Source organism: Gasterosteus aculeatus, chromosome 10 (genome assembly GCF_964276395.1).
Source record: "Gasterosteus aculeatus chromosome 10, fGasAcu3.hap1.1, whole genome shotgun sequence".
NCBI lineage: Eukaryota > Metazoa > Chordata > Actinopteri > Perciformes > Gasterosteidae > Gasterosteus > Gasterosteus aculeatus.
In genome coordinates, this window is record NC_135697.1 from 9,676,105 (window position 1) to 9,688,439 (window position 12,335).

Sequence of the window (12,335 nt, forward strand, 5' to 3'; positions counted from 1 at the left end):
TATAGCTGCAGTCCTCGACTAAATAGATGTTACTCGCAAACCCATCACATCCCCGTCACCAGCAGCTGTAGTACCATAACACACTGTACTTTACTGGAAACACATGTTTGTCGAGTTTTATTATCATTTCATTGGCTGACAACATACATGATTCACAGTGGAGGAACGTAGCCATATAACAGTAAGTAAAAATATTTCTATCTTTATTAACATCATTATGTTTAAATCGGTTTGCTACTATGTCCATACCACTGAACTAGATGTTTAGTGGACAAAACTGGAAGTAAAAACATATTCAGGATGCGGCTCTGCAGGTACAAACACAGTGACCAATCACAGCCTCTTGCAAAACACAATAAATACAAACTGGAAGAAGGTGGGGTGGGGGGGTGTTGGTGCCGTTTCTTTGCGAGTCTTTCAGTGTTTCGGTGGTATTTCCAATTTGGGAAATTCGTCTTCATCCAGGAATTCGTCTATAAACTCCAGCACCTCCCCCTGCAGACGCACGAAGGAGAAACAAATGGAATTCAGGAGGGTCTGTTTGAAGAGCACGCACATTAAACATCTGACTCACAGTTCCATTGGGGATATGTCACCTGGCATAACTAAAGAGATAACAGCCCAGAACTGACAGCACGGAATCCTGGTTTAAACCCGACAGGCCGGTGCTGCGTCGTAGGAATTTAAAGAAATGTCTTGCTGCCACCCGATGGCCGTCTGTGACGTTGCAGCTTGATGAACACAGAGCCCGGTTTGTACTGCAGGGCGTCATGTGATCAGACTGAAGAATCCATCATTTTCAAAAATGACTCAAGGATGGAGCCGTCGATGCTAACACACTAACACACAAACAATGTGTACACATGGGCGCTCACCTCATCGTCGCTCACAAGGCGCTGCCTGGAGAACTCCAACATCTGTAGCTGCATGGTGGTCTGATTGTAGAACCGCAGGGCCTCCTGTGGCAGACACACACAGCAGGTAAAACATGCGTCATAGGGAACAGAAGACACAAAATAGAGGACAAAGACAGACTGGATCCGTCCCCCAAATCTCACCAACATGGAGTGACTTTTTTATATCTAAAGGGAATTAAGTGCATGGCGTTTGTAGTCATTGACATGTCTCACAGCTCTGGGGAGGAAGTCCTCCTCCGTCAGCTCCCAGCGGCTTTTGTGGAACTGGTAATAGGCCACGTTATTCTTCATCACTTCATCGTTGGGATCAAAGAGCACGTAGCTGGCTGCACACGGCACTGCGTTCTTCAGGTCATTCACTGAAAAACAAGATTACACGACTTAATCCAGAGAATTCAGCCATCGTGACGCAGCAGCCGTTGGGACAACTTGCCGTACCTACATTTGTAATAGGCAAACTGCAGGTAGTGGTACATGGTGGCCACAAAATTCTCCACCACAAAGCCCCCTACGACAGGTGTCAGCTCACTTTCACACTTCACTTTCCTGTCGAGGACCTCAATGTAGTGATCTGAGGAGGAGAAATGTTATGATGCGATGAAAAATAGATTCTGTTTAGGCATAAGTAGAAAGTGTTGGATAAAAAGGTTAATTAAATCACATCAAGAAGACAGATGCAAAAAGTTGGGATTTTGAAGGCAGGTATAGATGGAGAGAAGGAACAGAGGTAGCCGGCTACACGTGAACTGACCGGCTATGGAGGGGTAGAAATCTTTAAAATCCTTCACGTCCCTGGGGCCCTCCGACGCCGCCAGACACTCGTCATACACCTTGAAGAAATCACGCAGGGACAGCTCCATGTCGGACACCGAGGTACGGAAGTTCTCTCCGTTGTACGCCCGCACTGCGCGCACAAACAGGGTCTGCAATAACACACACAAACACAAACGGGCAATATTGTTTATGGCGGACATGATTGCATTACTGAAGCGCTCCACAAGGTTAAACTTCCCTTTCTCATTAAAGCCACTGGCATTGCTAATGATCCGTCATGCTTCTCTGACCTCTGACCTTGATACTCCCTCATACTCCCCGCCGTGTTTTCCTCTGAGACCTCACAGAATGAACGTTCTGACATTTCAACCTTAAAAATGTCGCAAATTATTTTTGCATTGTTTCTTGAAAAGTTGATTGTCGTTAATGTTGGCGCCGTGGTATTTGAAAATGTTAATCTTGCCATTTGTTGTGAAACCATCCTGAAAACTGTCCATCGTCAGAAGGATGACTTTGATCAATTCTTGCACCGGGCTCAGCCTCGTTTATTAGGTGGAGGATGTCGCTCCACTTTTGGTTTCAAAAGGTCGGTGGCCGGTGTCTCTGCAGAGAGGTTTTGTACTTGTGGCCACAAATGGCCATAATATTTCTGATGTCAAAACCTCAGATCAGATTCTGGTCGCAGTATTTAGTGCATTTCTGCTTATTTTTTTTTTGCTTAGTCTGGGCAACATTATCAAGCCCTGTCAAGAACCACTAGCGAACCGCAGACCCTATTTTGGGAAGCGCTGGTGTCTATGAATGACTCTCCCCAATGATGTGGCCAGCCAGCTCACCACAGGCTGCAACTCCACCCGCACGCCCACCGAGCTAATGAGAGGGTGGTCTGTGTATATTTATATGGCTTAACAAAGACGAGAGCATGGTTGTGTGTCCGTGTGCGTCTGCGTGCACCTCATAGGATTTGGTCTCCAGGTCTTTGAGGTGTTCGTCGGCTCCAGGCAGACTCTTGTAGTAAGCCATGTTCCTCTGCATCATCTCATCATTCGGGTGTTTCAGCAGGAAGGTGTGGGCAGCAGACACCGCCTTGGCCAGGTTGTCAGACTGGGGGGAAATAAAGAAACACTGAAAGCAGCGGCTCTCTTGTACATATTAGTTGAGAAAATGATACAACTGTGGTACACTATGGAGTTGTTAAAAGGTCTTGATTATTCATAAATAATTACAGAATAACTGATTGAAAGACTATTAGAAATGAATGTTTGTTTTGTCGATTATCAGGTAAAGTCCAAACAAATAAGTATATACGGTTTTTAATCATAACCTGCCTCACCTCGGTTTCCATGGAAACAGAAGCCTGACTTTAGGCCCAATTATTTCTCCAACCCTTCACACTAAATGAACCGGGATTCCGAACTTGGTTCCCTCACAGAGATGATGACCAGTTATAGGCTTATTTTTTTGGCCTTTCAACTACTTCTAAATCGGGAGGACAAGACGGCCCAGGACGTCCTGCCGGGCAAAACCAAAGTACCAGCTCCAACGGACCTGTGCATCCGTGGCACGCAGGTGACGTCACAACGCAACAAACAAACACGCATAACCACGAGCACGACCGCGGCTCGGAACCGTCGATATAAAAACAAAAAAACAAAACACGTGTCCGACACTCACTTTGAAGTAGGCGTACTGCAGGTACTTGTACGGCTCTCTCTCCTCGAACTCCACGACGGTGTCCCGGCTGGGCAGGGTCTGCCTGAAGGCGGGCAGCCCCTGCTTGCAGCGCTTCAGGCACTGCGCCCTCTTCATCACGTTGCCGAACGCCCGCAGCTCCGGGAACTCGGCGAACTTCTGCTCGTCCTCCAGGCGGACGGAGCTGCAGTTGAGGTTGCAGAAGGCCTCGCTGTCCCGCAGCAGCCGGTAGAGCCGCAGCGACACCTCCATGTACTCCACCGTCTCCTTCCACTTCTCGCCGGTGTACTGGTCCAGCGCGTACTTGTACGCGGACTCCAGCGGCATCAGCTCGTGCCGGGGGAAACTCCTGAAGCTGTACTTCTCGTACTGCGAGTTCACCGCGGAGATGGAAAGGACCGCGAGCACGAGCGCCGAGAAGAGTCGGGAAGAAGCGGAAGGTGCCATCTTTTTTTTTGTTAGTTCTTCCAAGTTTAATGGTGGACTGCGGGAGTTGTGAGCGTGTGTGCGTGTGTTTAGGACCGCCTCAAGTTCCACGACGTATCCGGGCGAAGCTTCCCCACCCCCGGGGGCGCCAGGTTGGAACGGCTGCTGCAGCGGGTGGAGCTGCTCCTCCCACTAAAACACAGACACGCACACACAACAAATCACTGCTCCTGTAGCAACCTGACAGAGAATATAACTTTCTTTTTACTTTAACTAACACGGCAGAGGGAGGAAACCCAGTTCTACGTATAAATAACGGATTTATTTTTTAAACTTCAGGAAGGACCAAGAGTACATTACTCTTTATTAAAACTCGTCTCCTCTGCGTCAACAATTAAACCCCTGCAGGGAGAGGACGACGGGACCCTCCCACTGCCACGTAGAGACATTCCTGTTCAGTCCCCCCTCCTCACCCCCTCACCCCTCACAGGGCTGAACCCCCCCTGCACACCAATGGGGATCAACGTGGAACGTCATCTACACACATGCTATGTGTTCTGCTCGTATTAACTTGTTATACAATATTTTTGTGCATCGTTGGGATTTCAATGGGTCCGTGTGTGTGTGTGTGTGTGTGTGTGTGTGTGTGTGTGTGTGTGTGTGTGAGGGGGGAGACCCCTAATTACGTTACCACGTTGACACATATCAGGGGCTTCACTGCGCAGGAGCAATACGTGGTGCCCAAAACTACCCCGTTCAACCCCAGAGGGCGTCCACGCAACGGGAGAGAGGCCGGATGCGAAAGGACATGTACGAGTGAAATTTCAAAATAAAAGCCCAACACGCCATCGAAGATTGGTTCGCACTTGTTCGTGTCTCCCAGAGGCATCGCCTGTGGTATATGTCCAGACATGTATAGCTGTGCGTAATTAAAAATAGAGATGATACGTAAAGAAATCGGCTTCTGAGCGTTACATTTCAACCGGAAGTTCTACCGTTTCGTCTGGCTTGACACGTGGTCGTGCCAGCTCTGGGAACTTCGGGGGGGTTAGGACTTCTATCCAAGTCGGAGTAGAGGAAACCGGCGGTCAACAGTGAGCCAGCACAGATCCCATTATCTCCATCGTCCGAGGGTTCCGTCGCCAGTGAAAATGACCCAGTGCGTGCAGGGCATGCTGTATCTGTCGGTTCTGGTGGCGTTCGCCGCCTGCGACGCGCCTCCGGTACCGTTAGACGACATCTTAATTGAGAAAACTTTCGTGCCAGAGCAGTGTGTGCGCGCAGTCAAAGTGGGCGATTATGTCAGGTACCACTACAACGGCATGTTTCCGGACGGCAAGAAGTTCGACTCGAGGTGAGTGTCACGCGGGGGGAGATCGTTTATATTCCCTCACTTCTCGGTCGGTCCGTGCACAGCAGACGCGGGTGCACGCTGGGAATTGGCGTGCGCGATGCGTAAAAGTGCGCGTTCGGTGGTTCGCCCTTGTGAGCCACGCAGGCAAGCTGCCTGAACGCTGAATCCATGTATGCTAAGCCCAAGGGCCCCGCAGGCTTTTCATAACCACAGGACTGTAACCGTAGGCCCCTGTTTGATCCGGTGCAGTTTCCCTGCTACTAACGTATTATTATTATTATAAATATATGCTTGATCACACCGGATTTATTGAAACCCCAAGTCCTCTTGCTCACGGGGCTACCTGCTTCCAGGATATCTGAAGGTGCCTGATCTCCACTTTGGGAGCCTCGTTGACCCCCGAGGGCCCAAAAGCCAAAGATTCATTTTTTGTTCAGTCAATTGATGAACAGCACAGTCTGCACTAAAGTATGCAGTACGGTGTTGGCTAACTTTATGACCTTGTCTTGTAGAGGACCCCCTTTGCTCATATATATATATATATATATATATATATATATATATATTATATATATATATATATATATTCAAAATTAAAGCAAAATCTTGTCATTTGTATCTTACCAGGATTATGTGTGTTTGATCTCAGAACATCAAAGGAAGATGGTGACGTTTAGATCTCACATCCTATAGAACATGTGTGCAGGGACAAAATGACAGCATAATTTGCACAAGACACGTTAATACTCCATTTTCAGTCCCTGTGGATAAATCTTAACAAAAACTGTCAGTGGTGAAACCACTTTAGCAGCATTGTAAATTGTTTGTATGCAGCTATATAAAAGAGTCGTTCCTGTCCTTACAAGTACATACAATACTGTTTTTATGTGTTCCAGCTACGACCGTGGCAGCACCTACAATGTGTTTGTTGGCAAGAAGCAGCTGATTGCAGGGATGGACAAAGCTCTGGTGGGGATGTGTGTCAACCAGAGAAGCCTGGTCAAGATCCCACCTCAACTGGCGTATGGGAAACAGGGATACGGTGTGTATTCAACTTCCTGCCTCATAGGCACTGTCCTGGCTGAGTGTCCTGAATCAGGCAGGACAGAATATAAAACGTTGTCCAACACGTGTGTTCATTCCTCCGGGGAGTCATTGTAAACACGCAGACGAGAGAGAGTACGGCGCCCGGCAAGCCTGACGATAAACAACGAGAGGAATTTGGTGGGACAGTAGCGAGAGCAGGAGGGACAAAAATGACTCTGCAGGAAAGTAACATATTGAGTTGTACCAGAGTGAGTCGCAGCAGGGAGAGGAAGTGGGCTGCTCCTAAGCGTCCATGTTTAATGATGTCAAACCAGGAAGCCGGTCAGAGGAAGATGCTTTTTCAGCCGGTAGTAACTACACTGTAGATGTCAGAGCATTAACGGATGCAAGATAAACTTTACAAATCTTCCTCCTTTTTACAAACGTGTAGAAATCTGAGAGTGTTTGTTTCACAGAATCTTGATATATTTACTTGTGACTGCAGTGATGAGAATATAAAATGTAGACGCTCTTGTTTACTTGTAAAGAGAATGAAATATTTGGATAAAGGGACAGAACGGAGGGGAGGAGGGACGTGTGCGGGCAGGTAAAAACAAGTCTGTATCAGAGAGAAGTTTAGTTAGGAGAGAGGACAATATAGAGGGCAGCATTTGGAGGAGGTAGATGGAGATTTAACTGGAAAGAGGCCTGACGTGAAGGTTGAAAGGCCGCCGGCCACACATTCTTTGCGCTCTTCCCCCGCCTTCCCCCTACTCCCACCGCCTAAGCTTCACCCTCTTCACCATATCCGTCTGCTGTATGTTGGTTGAGCTATGAAGACTCTAAAGGCAGGGACTCGTGCTCACGTTTGAGATGCTGGTGAGTGGACAGACTGTGCAGGACGAGGCTACAGGGCACGTTTCCACGTGCAGAAAGGAAGGAACAAATAATGATTTTAAACATCACACTGCCACGTTCCGTTGTGAGAGTGATTGATGGAAGAGATTCAGATCACAAAGCACGGCGTGCTGACTTGATCTTCCTCTTTACCCCTCCAGGGGACATCATCCCTGCAGACTCCATCCTCCATTTCGACGTCCTGCTGCTCGACGTGTGGAACCCGGAGGACGGCGTCCAGATCAAAACCTACCACACACCCTCAAACTGCTCCAGGAAGGTCGAGGTGTCCGACTACATTCGCTACCACTACAACGGCACCTTGTTGGACGGCACTCTCTTTGACTCCAGGTTTGTCCCGTGCAATAGTCCCTCACTCACACAGACAAATACAAACACATATATGTAACCCCCCCCACCCCCGGTTTGTTGCAGCCACACCCGTATGCGCACCTATGACACGTACGTTGGGATTGGGTGGCTGATCGCTGGTATGGATCAGGGCCTTTTGGGAATGTGCGTTGGAGAGAGACGCATCATCACGATGCCGCCGTCCCTTGGATACGGAGAGAACGGAGACGGTGAGAACGGGCAATTTCTTCACTCGTATGTTTGCGTGTCAAACTTCCCCAGATACACTTTTACTTTGTTTTCAGTCTTTGTCCAAAGACAAGTTAACCAGCAGCTGTCAGTATCTTTCTGTTTACACACATAAAGACATCAATCCTCTCATCCATTTATTCCCAGAGAAAAGGAAATAATGACTCACAATAGAAATATTCCCTTATAATACTTTTTTATTTCTTTATACAGTATTTCTATTCATTACTTTCAATATATTTAATTAACATATTGGAATAACTTCCAACAATAAAAAGTAAGATATAAAAAATCCAATATGAGGGAGACACTGGTCACTTTTGATGAATCCCTTATCGCCAGATATTTCAAAAAGTACCGTACAAAATGAATCAATATTTTGTAGTTCCTGAACCCTTCTATCTTCCCGCTTCAGGGAGTGACATCCCAGGACAGGCGTCCCTGGTCTTTGATGTGGTTCTCCTGGACCTCCACAACCCCAGAGACGGGATCGCAGTGACCAATCAGATGGTACCCGAGTCCTGCACGAGGAAGTCCGTTGCCGGAGACTTTGTACGCTACCACTATAACGGCAGCCTCCTCGATGGGACATTCTTTGATTCCAGGTGTGTGTGTTTAGTCTTCATCGTGTTAACCAGGCAGAAAAAGCTTGTGGTAGATTTGGTTATAAATGAGAAATGAATGTTTAGTATCTGTTGTTCTTAAAGTGGCCTCAGAGTGGCAGCGTCGCTGAAGAAGTTGTGGGAGGTGAACTGAAACGTTGTTGTCTGCAGGACTCGTGGTGCATCCTGTCAATAGCTCAGACGGTTCTATCCGCTGCTTCCGTTAACAGACTTTGTTAGTTCAGACCAAGTAGAGATCCTCTCTAATCCGTGTAGAGTATCAATGACATTTTTTATTCCTGGCTGTCGCTTTAGAAAATCTCTGCTAGGATGACAGGAAATATATCAAGCAAATAATTGATGCTCATCATTCTGTATGTGTGTGTCAGCCAAAAACACCAATGCATCCACCAAAACAAACACAGCTCAATCACAGTGGTTTCATGGATTTCTCAGGACTCCTACATTCCTGTTTTTCACGTTTCACATTTAGTTAAGTGATGTTCAAATGTGCTCTAACTGTATATGTGATCTAAATTACATCTCAATTTATGATATGACAAACTATTTTTATATCTCCGACTGAAGATAACAATTCAATATTTTCTGATCCACAGCTACTCTCGTAATCGTACCTATGACACCTACGTGGGTCGAGGCTACGTGATCGCCGGCATGGACGAGGGCCTGATTGGAGTCTGTATCGGAGAGAGACGCACCGTCACCATCCCGCCACATCTCGGCTACGGAGAGGAGGGCACAGGTGTGTGTGTGTGTGTGTGTGTGTGAATGGTTAGATTCCTCTATCATAAAAATATCCACACTACTGAATGCCAAAATGAGCAAGCACAAAACTGTTTCTTCTTGCAGGCCATCTATATATAATGTATATATATATTTATGCAGATTATTAGTCAGTTTCTCAGTGTATGTCCAGTAATCATCTCATAACCATTTCCATGTATCTCCCAGGCTCTAAGATCCCCGGTTCGGCCGTCCTGGTGTTTGACGTTCACATCATCGACTTCCACAACCCGTCGGACAACGCCGTGGTCAACGTCACTCACAAGCCGGAGGAGTGTGAAAAGAAAACAAAGAAGGGAGACTTTGTCAAATACCACTACAACGCGTCTCTGATGGACGGCTCATCCATCGACTCCACGTGAGTGAACATCTGTGAGACGCTTTCCGGACTGCTGCAAAACCAAACTCTTCAGTTGAGGAGAAGATTTGCATAATTTCAGATTAAGTGTTGAAAGTTCCTCACCGGTTATAGGTGTCCCAAACGTTTCCTAAGATCTGTTATTTCAAAGCTCAATGTCCCTTGGGGGCGCTATTGTGATTCAATTCATAGATGTTTAGAGGCAGTAAGAAGGACACTGTCGAAACTAACATGATATGTGTGTGCCTCTGCTTTACTTGGTATCAATTTGTTTCAGATATAATTATGGAAAGACCTACAACGTCGTCCTGGGAGCCAACCAGGTAGTCCCGGGGATGGAGGTGGGACTGATGGACATGTGTGTGGGCGAGAAAAGGCACCTTGTTATTCCTCCTCACCTGGGCTACGGGGAGCGAGGAGTCCGTAAGTCACACACGCAAGCAGTTAGCCGGAGTCTGATGGGGACCAGCTGTTTCCCCATTTCCATTCCATTCCATTTTGAGATACCATGTTTAACTCATAAACTACCATAAACCCTCTTTTGTTGAGGTAACAGTATAGTATCAGTAACACCGATGGGTAAAGGAAAAGTTTACCTTGCTGGGGACAGCAAGGTAACTCCTTTCACAGCACATTTAAGTGTCAACCACTGTAGCTCCAGCAAGCTAATTCCATGTGTGTGTGTAGTTGACGAAGTTCCAGGGAGCGCCGTGCTGGTGTTCGACATCGAACTGGTGGAAATGGAGGACGGGCTTCCCGAAGGCTACATGTTCATCTGGAACGACGATGTGTCAAACGACCTCTTCACCGAGATGGACAAAGACCAGAACAAAGAGGTGGAGCCCTCCGAGGTACGTGACGACCTCCCGCAACATCTGGGACATCTTCAGACATTTTTTCTCCCTGTTTGCAGCTGTCCACTCATCACAAATGTACCCCACCCTCTGCCTTTTTGGCTCCCGCAGTTCACCGACTACATCATGAAGCAGGTGAACGAGGGCAAAGGCCGCCTGGCTCCCGGCTTCGACCCGTATCGCATCATTGACAACATGTTCTCCAACCAAGACCGCGACGGAGACGGAAAGATCACGGAGGCGGAGTTCAAGCTCAAAGCGGACGAGGACGTCTCCCACGACGAACTATGACGGGACTGAGTGCGAAACGCAGATCAGGGTGACGGCGGGAGGGTCGGAGGGCGGCGTTGTTACACACATGCGGGTGGTAGAGTAGAGAGAAAGAGAGACGGGGTCGCAAGTGTGTGAAAAGTAATCCAATTTTCAATTTGGAAGAATTGGATGATGTTCGAAGGAAGTCTTGGCTTTTAAAAGGGAGGTGAGAGGAATGCGTGAAGGTTTAGGAATGAGATTATTTTGAGTACTGTTGTGTTCAAAAGCTTTTAGGCCAGGACGAAGAACTCCAGTGGTTTTAATATAGAAGTTTTGATGCAGAGGCTTCCCGGGCTTTGACAATGAACAGTCCACTGCGGTCTATGCTTCCCGCCAGAGAACCTCGAACACAAGTTTTATACGTTTCACCATGTGGGCGTAGTTGCCTCTCATTGGTTGAAACATGCTTATGTCTGACAGATTCAAACGGGAGCGCTGCTGGCTCTGGGTTTGGTTAAGAGTTGATGTAAAGGCATCGCTTCTTTCCTAGCTGGGCGCCATGGGCGTTTAAAAGCATGCTGCTCAGTCTCGTCATCTCCTTTTCATTCCAAAGATAGCTGCTGAACAACATTTGTCATACACAAATCATGATATAGTCACATTCTTACAGAGAGAATGCAGGACTTAGGTCCCAATATACCTTCTGTTGACCCTCCGGGGTCACTGAGAAACACATGCTAAGGCAGACTGTCTTCCAGACTACTTGTACGATTTATAATTTTTCATAAAGCATTTTTATCCCATCATGCATTTACAGGAGATACAAGACATTTCCACACTATTCAGAACTAAATATTGGAAGGACTCATCCGAGGTTAATGATGACGGTTTATTTTTACCTCCACTCTTGTTATTTTTTGTCTTGTGTTACGTAACACCTGTTTTTTATTTTGAAGGGTGCAAAAGTGTGAAAGAACAAACTGAGGCCTCACTCCACAATACCTGCATTGAAAGCTCCATTGTGACATTTATTGTTGTTGATGTTTTGTCTGACTAGTTTATTGATTGAGAGCTAGAAGTTAGAATGATATTTTATTAACATGGTTGACCGCTGATACCTTTTTAATGTGAGGATGCATTCAGTGTTCAATCATCCAAAATACCAGTGAAAGGTCACAAATCCTAAAATCACTGGGCGTTGGAGTCTTTCAATCAATCGAGTTGTTGTATTGCTTGGTTTTTCTGCGTACAAATGTCGACATCGGGATACAATTTAAGATTCTGTGTGCGTTTGTGAAAAAGTGTAATTGTTGCTTTTTGTTTTACTTTTTTATTCAGGAGAATGTTGAGGTTTGTTGCTGAAAATGTCTACACAAATGATTAAATGACCTCATCTAACTATACGCCTAGATTGAGTCTGTCTACTTTTAATTTGACCAAAAGCATTGTCATGTTTTCAGGCTGGTTTAAGCGTTTTAAGTAAACTCCTCATACTTACGGTTTTTATTTCTTCCGTCTTCTTCACAGTTTTTTTATCAATGTTTTTTTATGAGCAATGCGAGTTTATGTCACAGTTTCTGAGGATTATGTTTAATATCTCAACATGTCATTTGTGTGTTCATTTAGCTCAGTGATGGAGGTCAATTTCTTACCAGGGCCCGAGATAACCACCTGGCTGAAGTTTCAAAAATAAAAAGCCAAGTGTCTCATCAATATCTCCACTTAAGACCGCTGCTTTATCTCTCCTTATGCTCTTTGGGGACTTCGGTAATTTAGACT

The 12,335-nt window shown here is 46.4% G+C and overlaps 2 protein-coding genes across 2 annotated transcripts; one reads left to right on the forward strand and one right to left on the reverse strand.

Annotated features, from left to right (window-relative positions):
• Positions 1 to 89: 89 nt before the first annotated feature.
• Positions 90 to 4,886, reverse strand: crtap (cartilage associated protein). Its single transcript, XM_040188536.2, has 8 exons — positions 4,501 to 4,886; positions 3,366 to 4,001; positions 2,646 to 2,795; positions 1,669 to 1,840; positions 1,360 to 1,488; positions 1,131 to 1,276; positions 876 to 959; positions 90 to 495 (listed from the first exon to the last, which is right to left on the reverse strand). The coding sequence occupies exons 1-8, from the start codon at positions 4,720 to 4,722 to the stop codon at positions 418 to 420; spliced, it is 1,617 nt and encodes a 538-aa protein (XP_040044470.2). The 5' UTR covers positions 4,723 to 4,886; the 3' UTR covers positions 90 to 417.
• On the forward strand, positions 4,691 to 11,959 carry fkbp9 (FKBP prolyl isomerase 9). Its single transcript, XM_040188535.2, has 10 exons — positions 4,691 to 5,163; positions 6,060 to 6,205; positions 7,248 to 7,437; positions 7,522 to 7,667; positions 8,102 to 8,291; positions 8,906 to 9,051; positions 9,261 to 9,450; positions 9,728 to 9,873; positions 10,138 to 10,301; positions 10,416 to 11,959. Exons 1-10 carry the CDS (start codon positions 4,961 to 4,963, stop codon positions 10,593 to 10,595), a joined length of 1,701 nt encoding a protein of 566 aa, XP_040044469.1. The 5' UTR covers positions 4,691 to 4,960; the 3' UTR covers positions 10,596 to 11,959.
• The last annotated feature ends 376 nt before the right edge of the window (positions 11,960 to 12,335 follow it).